At 55.4% G+C, this 17,691-nt stretch overlaps 7 protein-coding genes across 7 annotated transcripts; 4 read left to right on the top strand and 3 right to left on the bottom strand.

Moving 5' to 3' along the window:
• The first annotated feature begins 189 nt into the window (after nucleotides 1-189).
• On the top strand, nucleotides 190-1,265 carry N656DRAFT_322330 (uncharacterized protein). The gene is made up of 3 exons (XM_064809242.1): nucleotides 190-248; nucleotides 302-420; nucleotides 474-1,265. Exons 2-3 carry the CDS (start codon nucleotides 356-358, stop codon nucleotides 883-885), a joined length of 477 nt encoding a protein of 158 aa, XP_064667397.1. The 5' UTR covers nucleotides 190-248; nucleotides 302-355; the 3' UTR covers nucleotides 886-1,265.
• Nucleotide 1,266: 1 nt separating this feature from the next.
• Nucleotides 1,267-3,267, top strand: N656DRAFT_322364 (uncharacterized protein). Its single transcript, XM_064809243.1, has 5 exons — nucleotides 1,267-1,717; nucleotides 1,864-1,954; nucleotides 2,036-2,589; nucleotides 2,662-3,103; nucleotides 3,168-3,267. Exons 1-4 carry the CDS (start codon nucleotides 1,649-1,651, stop codon nucleotides 2,773-2,775), a joined length of 828 nt encoding a protein of 275 aa, XP_064667396.1. The 5' UTR covers nucleotides 1,267-1,648; the 3' UTR covers nucleotides 2,776-3,103; nucleotides 3,168-3,267.
• Nucleotides 3,268-3,438: 171 nt separating this feature from the next.
• Nucleotides 3,439-5,101, top strand: N656DRAFT_847582 (phosphoglycerate kinase; the record flags this gene model as incomplete). The annotated part of the gene is made up of 3 exons (XM_064819273.1): nucleotides 3,439-3,786; nucleotides 3,854-4,274; nucleotides 4,332-5,101. Exons 1-3 carry the CDS (start codon nucleotides 3,721-3,723, stop codon nucleotides 5,099-5,101), a joined length of 1,257 nt encoding a protein of 418 aa, XP_064667395.1. The 5' UTR covers nucleotides 3,439-3,720.
• Nucleotides 5,102-5,569: 468 nt separating this feature from the next.
• Nucleotides 5,570-5,998, bottom strand: N656DRAFT_800730 (uncharacterized protein; the record flags this gene model as incomplete). The annotated part of the gene is made up of 3 exons (XM_064818039.1): nucleotides 5,570-5,609; nucleotides 5,671-5,782; nucleotides 5,860-5,998. The coding sequence occupies 3 exons, from the start codon at nucleotides 5,996-5,998 to the stop codon at nucleotides 5,570-5,572; spliced, it is 291 nt and encodes a 96-aa protein (XP_064667394.1).
• Nucleotides 5,999-6,922: 924 nt separating this feature from the next.
• N656DRAFT_737414 (mitochondrial outer membrane protein IML2) lies at nucleotides 6,923-10,235 on the top strand. The gene is made up of 2 exons (XM_064812744.1): nucleotides 6,923-9,538; nucleotides 9,595-10,235. Exons 1-2 carry the CDS (start codon nucleotides 7,332-7,334, stop codon nucleotides 9,878-9,880), a joined length of 2,493 nt encoding a protein of 830 aa, XP_064667393.1. The 5' UTR covers nucleotides 6,923-7,331; the 3' UTR covers nucleotides 9,881-10,235.
• Nucleotides 10,094-11,818, bottom strand: N656DRAFT_838947 (uncharacterized protein; the record flags this gene model as incomplete). The annotated part of the gene is made up of 3 exons (XM_064818886.1): nucleotides 10,994-11,818; nucleotides 10,439-10,876; nucleotides 10,094-10,160 (listed from the first exon to the last, which is right to left on the bottom strand). The coding sequence occupies exons 1-3, from the start codon at nucleotides 11,503-11,505 to the stop codon at nucleotides 10,094-10,096; spliced, it is 1,017 nt and encodes a 338-aa protein (XP_064667392.1). The 5' UTR covers nucleotides 11,506-11,818.
• A 411-nt stretch (nucleotides 11,819-12,229) lies between these two features.
• On the bottom strand, nucleotides 12,230-16,348 carry N656DRAFT_322095 (uncharacterized protein). The gene is made up of 4 exons (XM_064809241.1): nucleotides 16,202-16,348; nucleotides 13,147-16,137; nucleotides 13,046-13,093; nucleotides 12,230-12,967 (listed from the first exon to the last, which is right to left on the bottom strand). The coding sequence occupies exons 1-4, from the start codon at nucleotides 16,252-16,254 to the stop codon at nucleotides 12,406-12,408; spliced, it is 3,654 nt and encodes a 1,217-aa protein (XP_064667391.1). The 5' UTR covers nucleotides 16,255-16,348; the 3' UTR covers nucleotides 12,230-12,405.
• Nucleotides 16,349-17,691: the final 1,343 nt, after the last annotated feature.

Here is a 17,691-nt window from a genome sequence, read left to right as displayed (position 1 = left end):
GGTCTGCTATATCATCTTGAAGTTGGTGTCGATTTACAAGTTCAAGAGCGGGTGTAAAGTGAACGGCTTGGCGTGAGCAAAATGTGTGGAAAGTGGTCCGTGCAACAGTCGTTTTACAGGATTGAGGCCGTCGTTTTACTGGCTTCGTTCGCAGCGGACGGTTGGATTGTTGTTGCGTTGTAACTTTACCCCTTTTGGACATGGTCCCTGATCCTGCAGACTTCGTTACCAGGCAGCTAGGATACCTGGTATATTTGCCTCAAGATTCTCCCGATCCTCTGCTGAAGGACTGACAACCCAGCCTACCTGAACCTGAACCTCTAGCAACGGCGAAAAATCGCACCGCAGAACCACGATGGCCCGGTCGACCTTACCCACGATCCCACTGATCGTCTTCGGCGTCATCGAACCTAGTCTGCTGTGAGTTGCTCGGAGGACTGGGAGCTATTCGCCAGACTGACACATTTGCCCAGCATTTGGGCATACATCATCGGTATGCGAGACCCAGCCAGCTATTTCGCGAACCAGGTCCCTACGACCACCGCAGCTCAATGGTCGCCCCAGGCGCTCGGCACGACGCTGCAGTTGGTCAACGTCTTCCTCTTACTCGCAGCGATGGCCGTGGTGTGCTGCTTCTCGCGTGACCCGGCCACGGCAAAGTGGTATTTGGCCGCCGTCGCGTTCGCCGACTACGGGCACATCTACGCGGCATACCGTGGGGTTGGCGCCGAGACCTTTTTCCGGCCCTCTGAGTGGAACGACATGGTTTGGGGCGGAGTGGGAGTCAGCGCCGTCCTGAATGTCCTTCGGTGGCTGACACTGTTCGGTGCGTTCGGCCCAGTCGCAGAGCAGAAGGCTGCAAGCGGTGCCAAGAAGCATCAGTGAAGTTGGATGACGGTTGGGTGAAGGCTTTGTTGCAATGAAGAGTGCAGAATTATCTGTGAAGAGATGTTATGTTCGAGAATGACAGGGTTAGGGCTGAGGCGGCCGAACCGTTAAACGCCACATGCGCGTAACCCAAAGCCTGCAGGATTGCTCGGGACTGGGAGCAAGAAGATGTCTTTTTATGTCTGTTTATATGAGGCTTTACCTGTATCCAAGTCTACATAAATACTGCCCTCGCGATTAGCTGAAATTAAACAGCAGCATCGCAAAAGGCAAGCGTGGAACTTGCTCGCGTCTGCGTTGAGCGTTCTGGGGCTGCCGGACCGGGACGGGACTTGTGATCTGCGGCTTGCGGCTAACGTTACCGGTATGGAAGATTTTCAAACCCGACACAGTCCGTTCCCCTCAGCCAACGTGGAAACTCCAGCGGTCGGAATAAAGCCCGACTTGTCCGTTCAGCAGCATTCATCAAACTTTGTGGATCTGGCATCCCGCGCCTTTCTGGCTTGTCTTGATAGCGTCAAAAAGTCGAAGAACAGAGAAATCGCAAGAAGTCCAACCAAGCTCCATTTGAAACAGCCCTGTGGGTCTGCTTCGTTATCGGGGCTATCGCTTGTGTCGCCTGTCGTCATCGACGCAACGCCCTGGCAGGGGATAGCGCCAACGATTGCCTCCTTCCTTTGGGCAGGAGACCACATCTTCTATCTGATATCATAATTTTTTACCTTGTTCCTTTTCCAGGTCCACTGCAGGGACTCCCACAATGACTTGGGAGTTGAACCGCCGCCAGTGGCTTCGCTCACTCAACAGCAGATTCATCTATGGACGGATTGTGAGTCTTCCCTTTGCGGTTTGCGTGTTCCCATTGTCACTCTCCACAGCTTGTCCCTGTCCAAATCCACCGTCCTTGCATCGTCTCCAGTCCCCGTTTTGTGTCATTTCCAGCTGGAAGGCTGACATGAATGCCGCCCTTTCTAGCCGCTGTTGCATGCAATCGTCCTCTTCATCGAGATGGCCCTCTTAGCGCGGCTGACCGGCCGCTTCAACGCGTATTACGATGAACGACCTCGTGCGTATCCTTCGCCCTTGCCCTCATCAGGTTGGCCTACACGCCCAGCGCTTGAAATGCTAATAACAATAACGCCGACAGTCCTCACAATGATGGTAACCAATTCGATACTGGGAGGGATCGCCGACACGGTCGCGCAAACCATTACCTCGGTCCGGCAGCGCGCTCTGCGGAAGCACCCCAACGGCCAGCTCAGCCCGCGCGAAGACGCTCTTGCGATCGAGATCCACGAGCTCGACCGCAAGAACCCGTTCAACAACCGGGACCTGATCCCCGAGTCCAAGCTCTTGCCGCCGCCCTTCGACTTTGAACGGCTGACACGCTTCATGGCCTACGGATTTTGCATGGCGCCCGTGCAGTTCCGATGGTTCAAGTTCCTCGAAAAGTGCTTCCCAATATCCAAGACGAGCGCCTTCGCGCCGGCCATGAAGCGTGTGGCCTTCGACCAGCTCATCTTTGCCCCATTCGGTGTAGCAGCCTTCTTCACCGTCATGACGGTCGCGGAAGGAGGTGGCCGCCGCGCCGTGTCCCAGAAGCTGCGCGACATGTATGTGCCGACGCTCAAGGCAAACTATATGCTCTGGCCCGCCGTACAGGTCATCAACTTCCGGTTGATGCCGGTGCAATTCCAGCTGGTTAGTGCTTTCCCAGGCTGTCGACATCCTCCTCCATGGGAGTAGCCATGCTAACGTAGTACCGTGTGCTAGCCCTTCGTGTCCACCGTCGGGATTGCATGGACAGCATATCTGTCACTTACTAATGCCGCAGAGGACATTGAGCAGAATCGTGTTTCCAGTACGGCAGATATCCGGCTGCCGTAAGGGAGTGGCCGGTTGTACTTATATGGCGATACCACTGAACAAGTGTGTGAGGGTAAAACAGGGTGCCAGAACCTCACGCAGACCTGCATGGAGACCTCCATGTCCGTGAGACAAGGTGTTCGCTTTCTTGGATTTAGAAATTGGTTGGGTATGCATTGGAATTGTAACGGACAGCGGAATCTCTGATTATCAACTTACGGATGGAGTTGGTGGACTTTGCGGGTTTTTAAATCATTTGGAGGACCCGATTGACACGAAAGAACACGAACATTGTTGCACTCTCAGCAGGTCTAAGATAGCTTGCCCTAATTCTAGTAACTTCCACCATGTAGGGGTTAAGCACTTCTCCTCCTGACATATGGCCTAGCATCGGAGCTAACCGGATGCTGAAGCATCCTGTAACGATATGCACCTATACGGCGACGGGCAGTGAAAGCTCAAAGAGTTCTCTGCGAAGCTGGGATTGCAAGCATGGGTCGATATCGGGGCTTTCAATAGATGGCGGTATCGTAGCTGAGTTCACCGCAATGATCGATTCTCTCGCCGGAGAATATCTCTACCGATACTTAATTTTAATTCAGCTCAAGTCTCAGGGCAAGCCGTAGGACAGAGACTACAAACTATCTCGAACACCCTTCACTGGCTTTTGAGCTGATTTGCTGCTGCAGCTCCTCGTCATTGGAAGACTGGGCTAGGAAAGGTACCTAGGAAAGCAGATCAGCCAACCAGCCGACGTCAGAGCTTCACGAGCATGACCCCACCATCTCTTTTTACCCCTCTACCCCTCCATTCCACCATCCCCAAGAGAACTTGGTCAGGCCATCGTCACGCTGCGGTTTTTACCTGCTCGTCCTAGCAATCCTCGACAAAATAGTGCGGATTCTGGCCTCCATCTTCAGACCAAACACGTCCTTTTCTCGTCAATTGCTCAGCAGGACAGTCAAAATGTCTCTGGCCAACAAGCTCTCCATCGAGAACGTCGACCTCAAGGGCAAGCGCGTCCTTATTCGGGTACGTCTAGCTAACCCCCGGCTACATTCATAGTGCTCTTGGTAGCTGATTGTGAGCTCCACTGCAGGTCGACTTCAATGTCCCCCTCGATGCGGACAAGAAGGTTACGAACCCCCAACGCATCGTCGGTGCTGTCCCGACCATCAAGTATGCCATTGAAAATGGTGCCAAGTCGGTCATTCTCATGTCCCACCTGGGCCGCCCGGACGGCAGGGCCAACCCCAAATACTCTTTGAAGCCCGTCGTACCTGAGCTCGAGAAGCTCTTGGGCAAGAGTGTAACGTTCGCTCCGGATTGTGTAGGCCCCGAGGTTGAGGAAATCGTTAACAAGGCGGACAACGGCGACGTTGTGCTCCTCGAGAACTTACGGTTCCACATCGAGGAGGAAGGGAAGGGCGTCGACGCAGAAGGCAACAAGATCAAGGCGGATAAGGCTAAAGTGGACGAGTTCCGCAAAGGACTCACTAAGCTCGGCGACGTTTACATCAGTTAGTGTCCCCTATGCCCTTACGAGTCGCTGGAGCTAACATGCACGTTTCTTTCAGACGATGCCTTTGGAACCGCGCACCGCGCCCACTCCTCCATGGTGGGCGTCGACCTTCCGCAGAAGGCGGCGGGCTTCCTCATGAAGAAGGAGCTCGACTACTTCGCGCAGGCACTCGAATCGCCGATGCGGCCATTCCTGGCTATCCTGGGCGGCGCCAAGGTGTCGGACAAGATCCAGCTGATCGATAACCTGCTGGACAAGGTTAACACGCTCGTCATCTGCGGCGGTATGGCCTTCACCTTCAAAAAGACGCTCTACAACATCCCGATCGGCAACTCGCTGTTTGACGAAGCCGGCTCCAAGACGGTGGGTAATCTGATGGAGAAGGCCAAGAAGAACAACGTCAAGGTCGTCCTGCCGGTCGACTACATTACGGCGGACAAGTTCGACAAGGACGCCAACGTCGGCAAGGCCACGGACGCCGAGGGCATTCCCGACGGCTGGATGGGTCTCGATTGCGGCGAGGAGTCGGTCAAATTGTACAAGCAGGCCATTGACGAGGCCCAGACCATCCTCTGGAACGGTCCTGCCGGTGTGTTCGAGTTTGACAAGTTCGCCTCGGGCACCAAGGCCACGCTCGATGCGGCGGTTGCTGCGGCTGGAAACGGCAAGATTGTCATCATTGGCGGCGGCGACACGGCCACTGTTGCTGCCAAGTATGGTGTCGAGGACAAGCTCAGCCACGTGTCCACCGGCGGCGGTGCCAGTCTGGAGCTGCTTGAGGGCAAGGAACTTCCCGGCGTTGTCGCACTCAGCCAGCGCCCGTAAATGCCACCGTCCCGTGAAATCTGGCGAGGACTCCTGATTGTTGGTGCTGCATGGCAGATTAGTAAGACAGGTTGGCTCAGTTTAGATGGTTAGCTAGTCCCTATTTCCGCAATCTGGTAGACTTAATGATGTACTGGGACTGTTCTCTCGGCCTGGCCATAACTTGTGCATAATCGTGTAGGCGTAGAATTTACCAACAAAGAGGCCGGGGAACGGGAAGGGAAATTAGCTCTTGACGAGTACGGTAATCCTATTCCACCTCTATCCGAAGGACCATGTGCATTAAGAACTGCCTGGTATGTGCCTTGAGCAAACATCAAGCCGTAGGCCGTGGGCGGAGGCAGTCATGACCATATCGACCATATTCCATGTCCGCCGGGCCTCGACTGACACCAGACCATATCTGGGCCCAAGATTGAACCCGAGGTCCTGTCGGAGTGGCTTCGAGCAGCACCACCTGCATCAACATCACCGTTTCCTGGAGGCTTCAACCTTCTTCAGCTCCTCCCTATAATACGCTCCTCATCAGTAATCTAAGGTCACAGAAAGCAGTTGGTAGTGCAACGTACTTAAGTTGCGCCGAGAAGTCGTCGCTTGTATCGTCGTCATCCCACGATTCCTCCCACAGGTGCTGTGTCGTGCCGTCGCCGCTCGCGGCCTCTGTCTCCTCGGTTTGCCAGTCTGGATCAAGAGAAACACCGGGTTAGTTGCCCATCACTATATAGCCACTACTTGAGGAGAAAGTAGGCCCGGTATACCGTCTACAGGAAAATCCTCGAATTCGTCGTCTTCCTCCAGCGCGGCTGGCTTCGGCTCTGCGGCAGCCTGCTGTTGCTGGTCAGGCTTCGTCTCGGCGGCCTTGTCGTCTTTTTTGGAGGTTGTCTGTGTCGACGCCATTGTGCAGAAAGGCGTGGGGGCCGTAGTCGTGGTTGCGGTCTCTGGAGAGCAGGGTTTGTGCTCTGCGTAATCACCGTCTCGGGGGGGCGGGCGGGGGATAGATGTGGGAGGCGATTGAAAGCCGCGTCACTGGGTTTTCTGTCTGGCGGAAGGTTCTCGGTGACTGTTCTTAAGAATGAAGCTCTACTGTGCGGAGCTTGATTGACAGCTGATGGATGAAATGGTTGAAAGTTTCCAAGCCGCTGGATCGGACTGGAATGATACTGAGCGCAGGTCGCAAGGCGAGACAATGGAGCTCTACGTTACACAGCACGGCAGACTCCGCCCGCGGGCCACTAGATACCTAACAAGCCACTAAAAGCACAGACCACGCCTCACGTATGTACAGTACAATACCGGTACAGCTCCCGCGATCCGATCTGCTGAGCCTGTAAGGCGGCTTCCAAGTTTTGCCAGATTCGCCTCACTCACGTCACCTAGGCAGCCTCCAGCAAAGAGGGAGTAGTTGCTTGCTCATCGTGTCCTTGAATAGTGTAGGCAGAGTAGGCAGAGGACTGCCTGTGAGCACAACCTATGCTGAAATCTCGGAATAAGAGAACCTCTGCCGGTCGCCTTTCAATATCTCGCCGGTTGCGGTACGAATTTCGCCGGCTCCCGACGTAGAAAGACAGCAAGATTAGCATGTGGTAAGTTTGAAAGCATGACACCCGCCCCCGAGCCGCCTTATAAGTTATGCATGGTGTATATGCTTGTAGCCCGAGGTCGACAGCGAGCACTGGGTATACACGCGTATGGTTACAATTGTGCGCAGGATGATCGCCGGAAGAGATCAATGTGCAATGCTACTTCGTACATACAAAAGTGATCTCACATTTAGTTAGGGCGGGGTAGGATGAGAACCCCAAATAAAAGCGCTAAAGTTGACGTTAAAAGAGCTGTTGCGGGGCTGCCCTGATCTTCAGCTCCGACAACCAGGAATCCGTCAGCACTCGCTGTGCTTGTAATACATACACTTGAAAGGCTGCAAGACCAGGGTTCCGTTGGATTGCCTTAAGAGCAAGAGGCAGGCCCTCAGACCCAGGCGGGCTAACCTGGCTGACGAGTCCGTAGGTTGCTGTCAGGAATACCCTATACTTGACTGCCGGGCGTGCCGGCTGGATTGATTGCAAACAAATTCCCTTTTCACTTCTCCTTCCTCAAGTTGCATTTTCCAGAGACGGGATCTACCTACCTTACTGCTGCTTCCTCCTCTGCCACCTGCACTTGCCCCAACCAGGCGCCAGCCTGCATTAGTTCCAGCAGTCCCATTCTCCTCTAGGCTCTCGCAGGCACAATGTCGGCTCTGCGCTCCTGGTTTCGAGGCAGCTCCGCTGCGCCGAGTTCGAAGTCGTCATCAAAGGTTCCCAGCCCAGTCCCGAGCCCGACTGCCAGCACAGCGGCCCTCAATGGCAAGGCCAAGAAGTCAGGAAGAGTACCTACTCCGGCTGAGCAGACAGCTCGCGACATAGAAGATGCAATGGCGGCTGCTGGCTTGATCATGAATGACGACATCGACGGCGCCGAAGAGCGGCTTCGTCTCCAGCAAGACCCCTCTGCCTTCCATCAGCTCGGACTGGGCCTCTCCACCTTTATGAGAAGCCTGCTTGGTTTTGAGAAGGAGATTATGGCAGAGGCATCAAATCGGCTAAACGAGACAGAGACCCGGGCATGGAATGACATGAAGAAAGCCCAGAAGGACGCAGAAAAGGCCAATGGCTCTGCATCTGCTGGATATTTGTCCTCCAAGCCTAACGCTGTCGAGCAGACAATCGCGGTTGAGGATGGCAGAAGCAACATCTATCCTTCAGGCTCCGAATTTGCCCTCGTGCATGCCGAGGCACAATTGATGGGCGCTGTCGTGGCTGTGATGCATGAAAGCTTAACAGACACACTTAAGGGTTTCTACAAACTGCGGAAAGCGTTTATCACACTGGACGGTATCATGGCGGCCGAGAGGCGATACCTTGACTCAGCAAGGAGCGGACAAGGGGAGGGGATACCACCACCTCCAAGGAAGACAAGTTATGCCGAAGACCCAATGCCTGGCGCCTTTGATGAATCTGAGTTTGCCGATCTAGAAGGAGCAGATGGGCAAACTGCAGGAGAGAAGGGAAACACGAATACGGCCGAAAATGCTCTTGAGAGCCCTATAGTAGGGGAGCAGGACGTTTCTGTTTCGGGTCCTGCGTCACTGGAGGGAAAGTTGAGCGGTGTCGCCGAAACCCCGGAGAGTTTCCAGACACCCTCACAGTCAAGGCCGCCCTCTCGAGATCGCTCAGCGACTGATGGGCAAACCCTTGCCACCCCCTCCGGCGCGGGACAAAGTAACATCCCTGGTGCTGACCAGTCACTTTTCAAGTCCACTGTCGATATCTTCGTCCACAGTGGTGCGAACATGTGCTTCGGCATTCTTCTTCTCCTCATCTCCATGGTGCCTCCGGCATTTTCTCGCCTCCTGTATGCTATTGGCTTCAAGGGCGACCGTGATAGGGGCTTGAGGATGCTCTGGCAGTCCACAAAATTCCCCAACATCAACGGCGCTATGGCCGGGCTGGTGTTGCTCAACTACTACAACGCTTTTCTAGGAATGGCTGACATTGTTCCTCCGGATCACGACATGGACACCCCTGACGGTGGCAGCAGCAACAACAACAATGCCAACGACAGTGATGCCGAATTCGAAACAGCCGTCTACCCCAAAGAGAAGTGCGCGGCGCTGCTTGCCAGCATTCGTGAGCGCTACCCGGATTCGCGGCTATGGAAGTTGGAGGAGGCGCGCGTGCTTGCCAACTCGCGACGGCTCGAGGAGGCCATCGAGTTGCTGACGGTCAACACGGACAGCCGGATGCGCCAGATCACGGCGCTCAACACCTTTGAGCTGAGCATGATCTCCATGTGCGTCATGGACTGGCCGGCCATGCGCGACAATTTCCTGCGCTGCGTCGAGCTAAACAATTGGAGCCACGCCCTCTATTATTACATGGCCGGCTGCGCTGAGGTTGAGATGTACCGGGATGCGTTCCACGCAGCAGCGGCCTTGGACGACGGCAATCAGGAGCGTGGCGTTCTCCACACCGAGGCGCAGAAGCACAAGAGGATCGCGGAGGAATACTTCCGCAAGGCGCCTGCTGTGGCCGGCAAAAAGCGCTTCATGGCCAAACAGATGCCGTTTGAGGTGTTCGTGTGCCGGAAACTGCAGAAGTGGGAGGAGCGGGCCAAGGCACTGGCCGTCGACCTCGCCGATGCGGTGGCTATCAGCCCAGCCATCGAGATGATTTATCTGTGGAACGGCAGCAAGCGGATGTCGCCTCATCACTTGGAAAAAGCGAGGGGTTTTCTGGCGTGGCAGCGCGCCACGGTGCCGGAACAGAAGCTCGCTAAGATCAAGGAGGAGAAGGACGAGATGGCTATTGCCGTGCTGGCTGAGTCGGCGTTGTTACGGCAGCTGGGCAAGGGCAGCGATGCCAGGGCGCTGGTCGAGCCCTTGCTGAGCATGGATAAGTAGGCGTCCCGGTCACCTCTCCTCAACCCACCCTTGCTAACATTGTTGCCTGCAGGAACTTGTTCAAAGGGCCTACAAAGGATGACTATTGCCAGCCTGCCGCAAACTACGAGATTGCAGCAGTGGCATGGATGGCTGTCTGCGACCCGGATGCTTGGCCGAAAGAAGAGGCCGACAAAGTCGACGAGTTTCGGAGGCTGAAGGCGAACGAGTGCCATGAATACCTGGATAAGGCTGCCAAATGGGAGACGTACACTCTGGATGCCCGGTTCGGCATAAGAATCAAGGCCGGCGTGGAAACCGTCCTGTGGTTCAAGTCGAAGAAAGGGTGGACGTCTTGACTAAGTCTGGCATTGCCCAACGACCTGGTACGTCATGAGGGTGTCAGTGTTGGGGAGAGCCTAAGCGATCCGCCGAAACGGATCGATCTGTACATGTTGAAACCCCAGTGTATAGAAGCGGCTGTATAAAGAGGGTTAGAGGGAGAGGCGGTGATTTTGCATCGGCGCTTGGGCTCATGAAGACGAACACAATATCAGACGAGTTTGAAACGATTAAGGTTCGGGGGCACTTTTAGGGTCAGTGTCAGCGAACACCAGTCCGCCTCGGCAGCCGCCTGCCCTGTCGTACCGGTAGTTACCAGACAACCCCTGATTTGGACAACTCTTACGACCAGCCCAAACCCAGTTTACGAAGACTTGAAAGAAAGCTAACTGGTCCTTTTAGATATCTGCCTCATAAGGTAGAACAAACAACCCACCATACAGAATCACTCCTCATGATCCCCCCTCCCCTTCCCTTTCCTTCCCTTCCTCCTCCCGCCCTGGCCTTGCCCATCCGTATCCCTTTTTACCATGTCTTCGGCACCATTCACAGCTCTCTCCCCGCGTTCCCTCAACCCAGGCCCGTGCTTGCCCACCTCAGCCTGCAGATCGTCCATGACGTCCCTCCCCAAGCTGGTGCCGTGTACCCAGTCCAGCACACCCCAGTTTCCAAAATCCCCTCCACGCTTATTACCAGCAGCGTAATGCATCGCCGTCCTGCGCGCCATGCCGCCCATAATGATTCCTGGTACGATGGAGTACCCCGACGTGGCGAGCGTTTCCTCGAGGGTCGTGAGTGCGACGAAAAGAAGGTAGGTCAGCGCGTGCAGCCCCTCCGGCGTCAACGCGGCAAGGGCGACGCTGGGCAGGTACGTCGGCAGGAAGCGGTGCAAGAGGTACGGCACCGGGTGATCGGCGCGCAGCAGCAAAGAGAAGGGCGGCGCGCGCCGGGCGTGTGCTGGGGATTGCGTGTGCCAGCGCACGAGTCGGTTGCCGGCGGGGTTCGGTTCCGTTCTTTTGAGAAGTGAGCGCCGGTTGAAGTTGCGGGGGTTCAGGTTGGCGATTAGGTTGTTCAACCGGGGAAGCTTCCAATTTGACGTTGCAGTCTGTCGGCTGGGGAGGGACACGGACGGCGCGGGCTGCCTGTGCAGCGCGTAGCGGTGGATGTAGTAGGTCAGAACCTCGCGGGCGGTGAGGAGGAGAGCGATGTGCTTGAACATTTGCCAAGGGAGCGGGAGTGTCGTTGCGGTGCGGAGGACGGGGGCTCCGAGGAACATTGAGAGGCCGAGGGATAGTGCGGCCTCAATCACAGTCTCCAGGGCTAGATTCAGCAGGGCCAGTCCGGCGACGCGCAGGAGAGACCTGGACTCCCTGGGAGGGAGAGCCGAGGCGCCATGGTGCTTGAGGTTTTCGGCCAGGGACGGTACGAGGGTGTCGAATGCGAGGAAGATGAGCGACGGCGCCAGCCAGAACACTATGCGCAGCGCTGTAGCGGCGGCTACTTCGATCTGGAGAGGGCTGTAGGTCAAGACCAACGTCGACCATGTCATGTAGAAGAAGAGGAGGTTGAGCGACGTTGACCATGACGTCAGCGGAGACGAGAAGAGATACGACACGATCGGGAGAGAAAGTAGTATGTCCATATTGTCTCGACAAGCATGAAAATATCAGAGGAGCCTCAGAAAACGTCGAGCTGCTTGACAGAGAGGGTGCAGGGTAAGGACTCGGAATTCGAGGAGAGACAGTGGTGGTTCGGATTCCAGTGAGAAATGAAACTGTGGAAGTACGGGTCAACATTGTAACTTGTGAAACCAGTCATTGCTATCCATGGCTCAAACTGAAATATGCCATTGAAAGCATGAAGCAGTTCATGACGACGCCCACCAACGCCAACCGAAGACTGGCCTGCTCTTGCTTCATCCCAGATTCGATGAACAAAAGCGAGATGTAGGTATGACGTCAGTCAACCTGCAAAACAATGGAATAAGCGGTCAGGCACGGCAGAAAGATGCGATTTGGGTTGCTTGGCAATTGCACTTCTGTAGAGATGAACTACCGTAGGGTGGAGTTTCGAAACACGTGCACCTGCAATTGCATCCCTCCGTACCTTAACATACCTTACGCGCTCCTTCCCCCAAAGCTCAGCCCGGCCAGACCAGCAGGAACTCCCCGCAAACTGGCAATTCCCTAAGTTCTCGACCAAGGAGCTATACCTCCCTCGGCCACCATTCTTGGGAAATCACCATGGGGTGCTTGCCATTTCTCGTTTTACTGCCGTTCCCTGGCTCTTGACGATCCTGTCGTCAAGCTGATACATGAGCTGGGCAGGTCTGACCTTCCAGCAGCCCGCAGAACCGCTCGCCAACCAGCAAAGGAGCCTCGGGTCCTTACCGGCGCAGTAACTCGTCTCTAATTGTGTTCAATTCGGCACGGCAACCTTCCATCTACCTCGCCTCTCCTCAGCTTTGAACTCACAACTTGGAGACGGGGCGAAGTGGTGTTGAGGTTACCAACCAAACCATCACCTTTGCAGAGCTTGCAACTCACAGCAGCCCCCGGGAACCCAAAAGTGCTCCAATCTCCTTCAGTTTGACCGGTTTAGTCAAGAAAAGGTCGATGCCGCTTCTAAAAGCTTCCTGCTGCGCGTCGGTCGAAGCGAGCCCCGTCAGGGCAAAAATTAAGGCCGGTCTCAGGTCATGTTCGCTTTCATGCGCGCGGATGTGCCGCGTTGCCTCGAAGCCATCCATGACCGGCATCGAAATGTCCATGAAAATACACTTGCAGCGCGCCGGGCTCTGACGGTACGTGTCGACGGCCTCCTGGCCATTGGTCGCCGTGACATAAGGCCGCCCAAGCTTTTTCATGTACGAGGTCAGGATCTTCAGATTGATGTGGTTGTCGTCCACAAGAAGGAACACCGCGTCCGACTCTGGCTCTGGCTCTGGCCCTGGCCCGGAAGCAGTGACTGTCGAGCAAGAACTGAAATTCCGTGCCGGCTTTGGCCGTACATGTACTGGTTCCGAAGCGGGAGGGGTTGCTGGTTCAGTCGTTGGAGCGCCAACGGGATCCGGCGAGGCGAGGCGAGGCGGGGGAGTCGACTCTAGACTGAACGGCCCAATACTGGTTAAGCGCACTGGTGAATCCGTGCCGGACTTTGCAGAGAGGCCCTGGAGATCTACCCACCGCTTCAATGCAGACAGCAAAATCTTGGCCAATTTACGCGGCCCAGTGCTATCAGCGGTCAGTTGATGGTCATCGGGAAGCCCACCTGGCATGGCACTTACGGTTGGGATATGAACTCAAACGTTCCACGTGACTCTAGGAACTGCGCCGAGGTGGACAAGTGACGCGCCACAAGCGCATTTGGACAGACCACGACAGTTGGAACTGTCGTTGGGAGTCTTGTGTCTCTGCCATAGACTTCGTATATGGCACTTTCGGTGCAAAGTATCAGGTCGGGCGCGAGCCGCGCAGTTGCCGTCTCTGATATCACCTCCATTTGCAGCCAACCACGACAGATGTTTTCCATCAAGACAGCGCTGCTGCAGTGGGCGCCGCCCGTTCGTGAACTTTGGTCCTGGATGACGTCCCTGTCAAACCCAAGAAGGCGGATGCGAAGTCCCTTGAGGGCCAACACCTGTTCCTCAAAAGTCTGCTCAATCGCTTGGTTCTCAGCAGAAAGGGGGCTAGTGTGGTTGACTTCGGGCACCTGTTTTACTGGCTCCATCGGCAACGAGATCGAGACGGTGGTTCCGGCTCCCACACGGCTCTCAACTGAGACGGTGCCCCTCAGCTGGGACACGATCTGCTTGACGAGACTCAGACCGAGGCCCGTTCCCGGTGCAAGGCGGTCTTCCTGCGAGAACGGGGTGAATAGCTCGTTCCGAAGGTAGTCTTCGGTAATTCCCTTGCCGGTGTCGATAATCTTGAGCTTGACCATCTGCGCTTTCCCGGGGAGCCGCTTTTTTGGGGTTTCCTGCCTGACCGACAGTCGTATAGCTCCCTGCTGGGTGTATTTGAGGGAATTCCCAAAGAGATTCATGATAATCCGTCGAATGGCGCCGGGTTGGGTGCGGAAAGTCCAAGAACAAGCGGGATCGACATCGAGATGTACCAAGACCTTGTCGAGGCTGGACCCGAGGGATTGATCACGGTCCCTGAAAAGAGGGCCGAGCTCCTCAATGGCCTGAGCCCGATCCAGATGCCGGTTTGCATGAACATCAACGAAATCTGTCGGTCTCTGCTTGGCGAGCTGGGCTATGGACATGCGTTGGAATGAGAAGCCAGCAAAGACGCTTTCAAGCACTTCTTCACACAGGACATCGAGCTTGACCTCCGAGTAGAGACTCTTCATCCCATCTTCGATGGAGGCCAACCTCTCCTGGTTTAGCCCGCGAGAGGGCATGGTCCTCTGCCTTTTCGAAAGAGTGGTGTAATTGTTAATCTTGGAATAGTCGAGGAGATGGTCGATCGTGTCGACGAGAGTGCGGCTGCATGTCTCGAGGGTATGCAACAGGTTCCCCTGAAACACATCGAGCTCCGTGTCATGAAGCATCTCGACCCCAAGCACCACGCCATGGAGGGGAGACCGCAGCTCGTGCGACAAGGAGCTCAAGATATCCGACTTGGCCTTGTCGGCGGCTGCCGTCTCTTGGCGCAGAGTCTCGGCCATGGCGAGCATCCCCAGAGCACGGAGGTAGCTCAACTCTCCTTCGGGCGTAAAGATGCGCGTCGGCGTGCCCGTGTAGACAAAGCCGCCAGCCAGCCACCTCTCCTTCCTCGAGTTCCAGACAGGAACAAATGCGACACTCCGCGCAGTGGGGAAAGATTTGAGGATGATGCTGCCCTCATGCTGCCTTGCAAACGGGTTCTTGCGACGTTTCGAGCGCCCTCCGAGTCCGGCGTCCAGCTCGCCGCCGACGAAGGGCGGTTTTTCCGCATGGGAGGATGACGCCGTCGGCGAGGTGTTATCCTCAGACGAATCACTGGATTGCAACGCCCCGTTCTGGTCAAAGTTGAAAATCTTTCCCGCCGGATACCGCTGCAACAGCTTAGCGAGAAACTTCTCCGGCAACACGGTACGCCGGGCAGGATACTTGGCGCCGTCAATGCTGGACGTGGTCGAGGTCGAAAACCCAATCACACGACAAGGAGGCCCGGAAGCTTTATCCAGCGACACGTCGCTCATGCCCGTTTCGTCGCTGCTGGACAAAGCTTGCCCCTGTGCGTGCGACTGTCCCGGCCCATCCAAGTCGACTTTGGCGCTGAGTCCCCCAAAGGAGCTCACGGTCGCGTCGAGGAAGACGACTCCCTCTACCTCGATGGATTCGCGGATGACGTTTGCGGCTCTGGAGAAGATGCTGTCCACTGTAGGCGCTGGTTTGGAGGCCTTTTCACGCGACTTCGGCTTGGTTGGTCCTCTGTCGCTTTTACTTAGGCGATCGGCCCCTGAAAATGGTGGACACGGCTGTCCGTGAACTAAATCTTGTTCATCCTTTAGCTGGATAGCCTGCTGGTTTGCATTCAGGGCTCCTTCGTTGCCGGATTTGTCCTCGAAGGATTCCACGCTTAGATTGGTCCGCCAGCCTGACATGGTGGACTTGCCCTCGATGAAAGACCCGAGGCCTCTAGCCATGCGCTCATTACGACGGCCAACCATCTCTGACCTTGCCGCCTCTAGGTGTCGTGTGATGGTTAGGGATATGCCCCGCAGAAGCGCTGTCGCGGTAGACATTGACCCTTCATCCCACCGGCTCGGATCCCCGGGCTCAGGGTCAACGACGCAGAAGACGCCAATGTTGATACCACGGCGTGTGCGGATAGGGACGCCGGCATAGAACCGTGCAGGGTTGCCGGGCTGACAGTACGGCTTCGAAGAGAAGCGCGGGTCGGCCATCAGGTCGGATATCAGAGTGACAGGAGGCAACTCGGTGGGATCCCGACCTTCTTGGGACTTGGTCGAATCATCGACGCAAAGGGTGTGCTCGCAAACTGCATAGCGGCGCGGGATGGCAGTGCCACACAGCCAAAGATGTTCTCTATGGTCTTCATATCCGAGACTTGGCTTCAGGGGCAGAGTTGGTGTCGCTTCGGCAACCACGTACTGATAATCCTGATCGAAGAGTGAGATTAAGGCGCGTGCTGTCTTCAGTTGGCAAGCTCCCAGCTGTGCCAGAGCCGTCAAGACAGGGTCAGGCGAAGTCATCAACTGGGCACTAGGCAGTGGCTGCAGGCCATCGTTATACCTGACCTCGGTCTCGAGTGACGGGTGATGCCTACACTTAGGCCATCAGCGTGATACACGGTAGAAACAGAGCCCTTTGCCCGTGCTCGACCGACCTGAACGTCTCCCGCGCGCGGGTTGGCTCCGATACCAACTTAGCCACCGTCATTCTCAATCTTGACTTCCTCTCGAATGAAGCACTTATTGATAGTTGTCTGCTATACAATGAGAAGCCGAGAGGTCATGGTTGCTTGCTCGGTGGCATCTAAGCGTGGCCTTTACCTAAGGGACCTGAGGTAAGGTATTAAGTTGTCAGCCCGTCTACAGCAGCAACGAAGATGAAGCTAACTCAGGAGGTTCAGATACTACACGATAGGGATGGCGCATCTCTGTCCGTTTTTTGCGAGATGCAGCACCTTATATGGTCACAACATTTGCCTTTCCCCGCAGCTTGCCAGTTTTCCAAGGTTCCGAGCTCCCATATCTTAGGCCACAGTGGCACAGCGAGAATTTTCTGCCGGCAGCGATTTCCCATGCACCTCATTGTGGATACAGCCCATACGGGACCCCGCAGCAACGCTAACATGGAATGATATGATGGATGCCTACAGGTAGTGGCACTCTGAAACTACCTAGCAGAAAGGAGGTTTGGCTTGAACTGACTGGTTGGACCATGGTGATGATTCCAAGGTGTGTAACCCATCTACATTACCTGAGTACAGGATGATGAGATACTCTAACTTACCTACATCGTAATGTAGGCCAGCTCCGAAGTCCCAGAGATGCGGTCTGCTAAAGGAATAGGTGACTCCAGCTTCTGGCAATAAGCCTGCACTGCTAGAGTTGCTGTCTTCCAAAGATTACCAATTGGCGTCTCCTCCAAGTAGGAGTGCTAGCAGTGCTACCCTCGCTCTGGCCAATGAACAGAGGAGCCCAAATTATTTCAAGGTTGGAATGCCAGGTAAAGGAACCCGTCAGTTCAACCTCTGCATTCTAAGGTACCAAGACTAATCGAGTACCTTACCCAGGGCTACCACCTACCTGATGGCACGGGCGTCCCATGCTGTTTCTCTGGACCTCCCTCGAAGGCTTGCGGCTTGAGCTCTTACCGCAGCTCAACTTCTGGGTCTATCAGGCAGGTCCAAAACCTACATTGATTCGCATGACTCGCTGGAAGTGCCTTCAACGCGAGCACATACACGCGGCAGGACCGTGAGTGAAGTAAACCGCCACCATGATATACGTCATCATGAGCACAAGCCGCAAAAAGAAAGACAGAGCCTTATAGCCCCATAATTCGCATCGAATCATGATCCTATCATGCGAATCCTGCCAACTGCAGTGCAGCCAACTTCAACCTCCTCAAGGCCGCGGGATTGGAGGATATTCTCTGCAGCATCCCATCAGTGATCCATGCAATGCTGAACAATAAGGGGCTGTGATAGGTATGCGCAGAGCCACTATAATACTCTGCCAATGAGCGAAGAGGTCCACAGAATGTTGAAAGATACAGGTCGCATCCAGACCGTGCTCAAACTGCTGCTCCCTTGCCGTCTACCAGGGATTGTACAAATACATAGGCACCTAAGTAAGGTAGGTACGGTAA

This window comes from Canariomyces notabilis (genome assembly GCF_033297395.1).
Source record: "Canariomyces notabilis strain CBS 508.74 unplaced genomic scaffold N656scaffold_23, whole genome shotgun sequence".
Classification (NCBI taxonomy): Eukaryota; Fungi; Ascomycota; class Sordariomycetes; order Sordariales; family Chaetomiaceae; genus Canariomyces; species Canariomyces notabilis.
The sequence above is the reverse complement of the archived record's forward strand: the minus strand, read 5'-3'. Positions and strand labels throughout refer to the sequence as shown.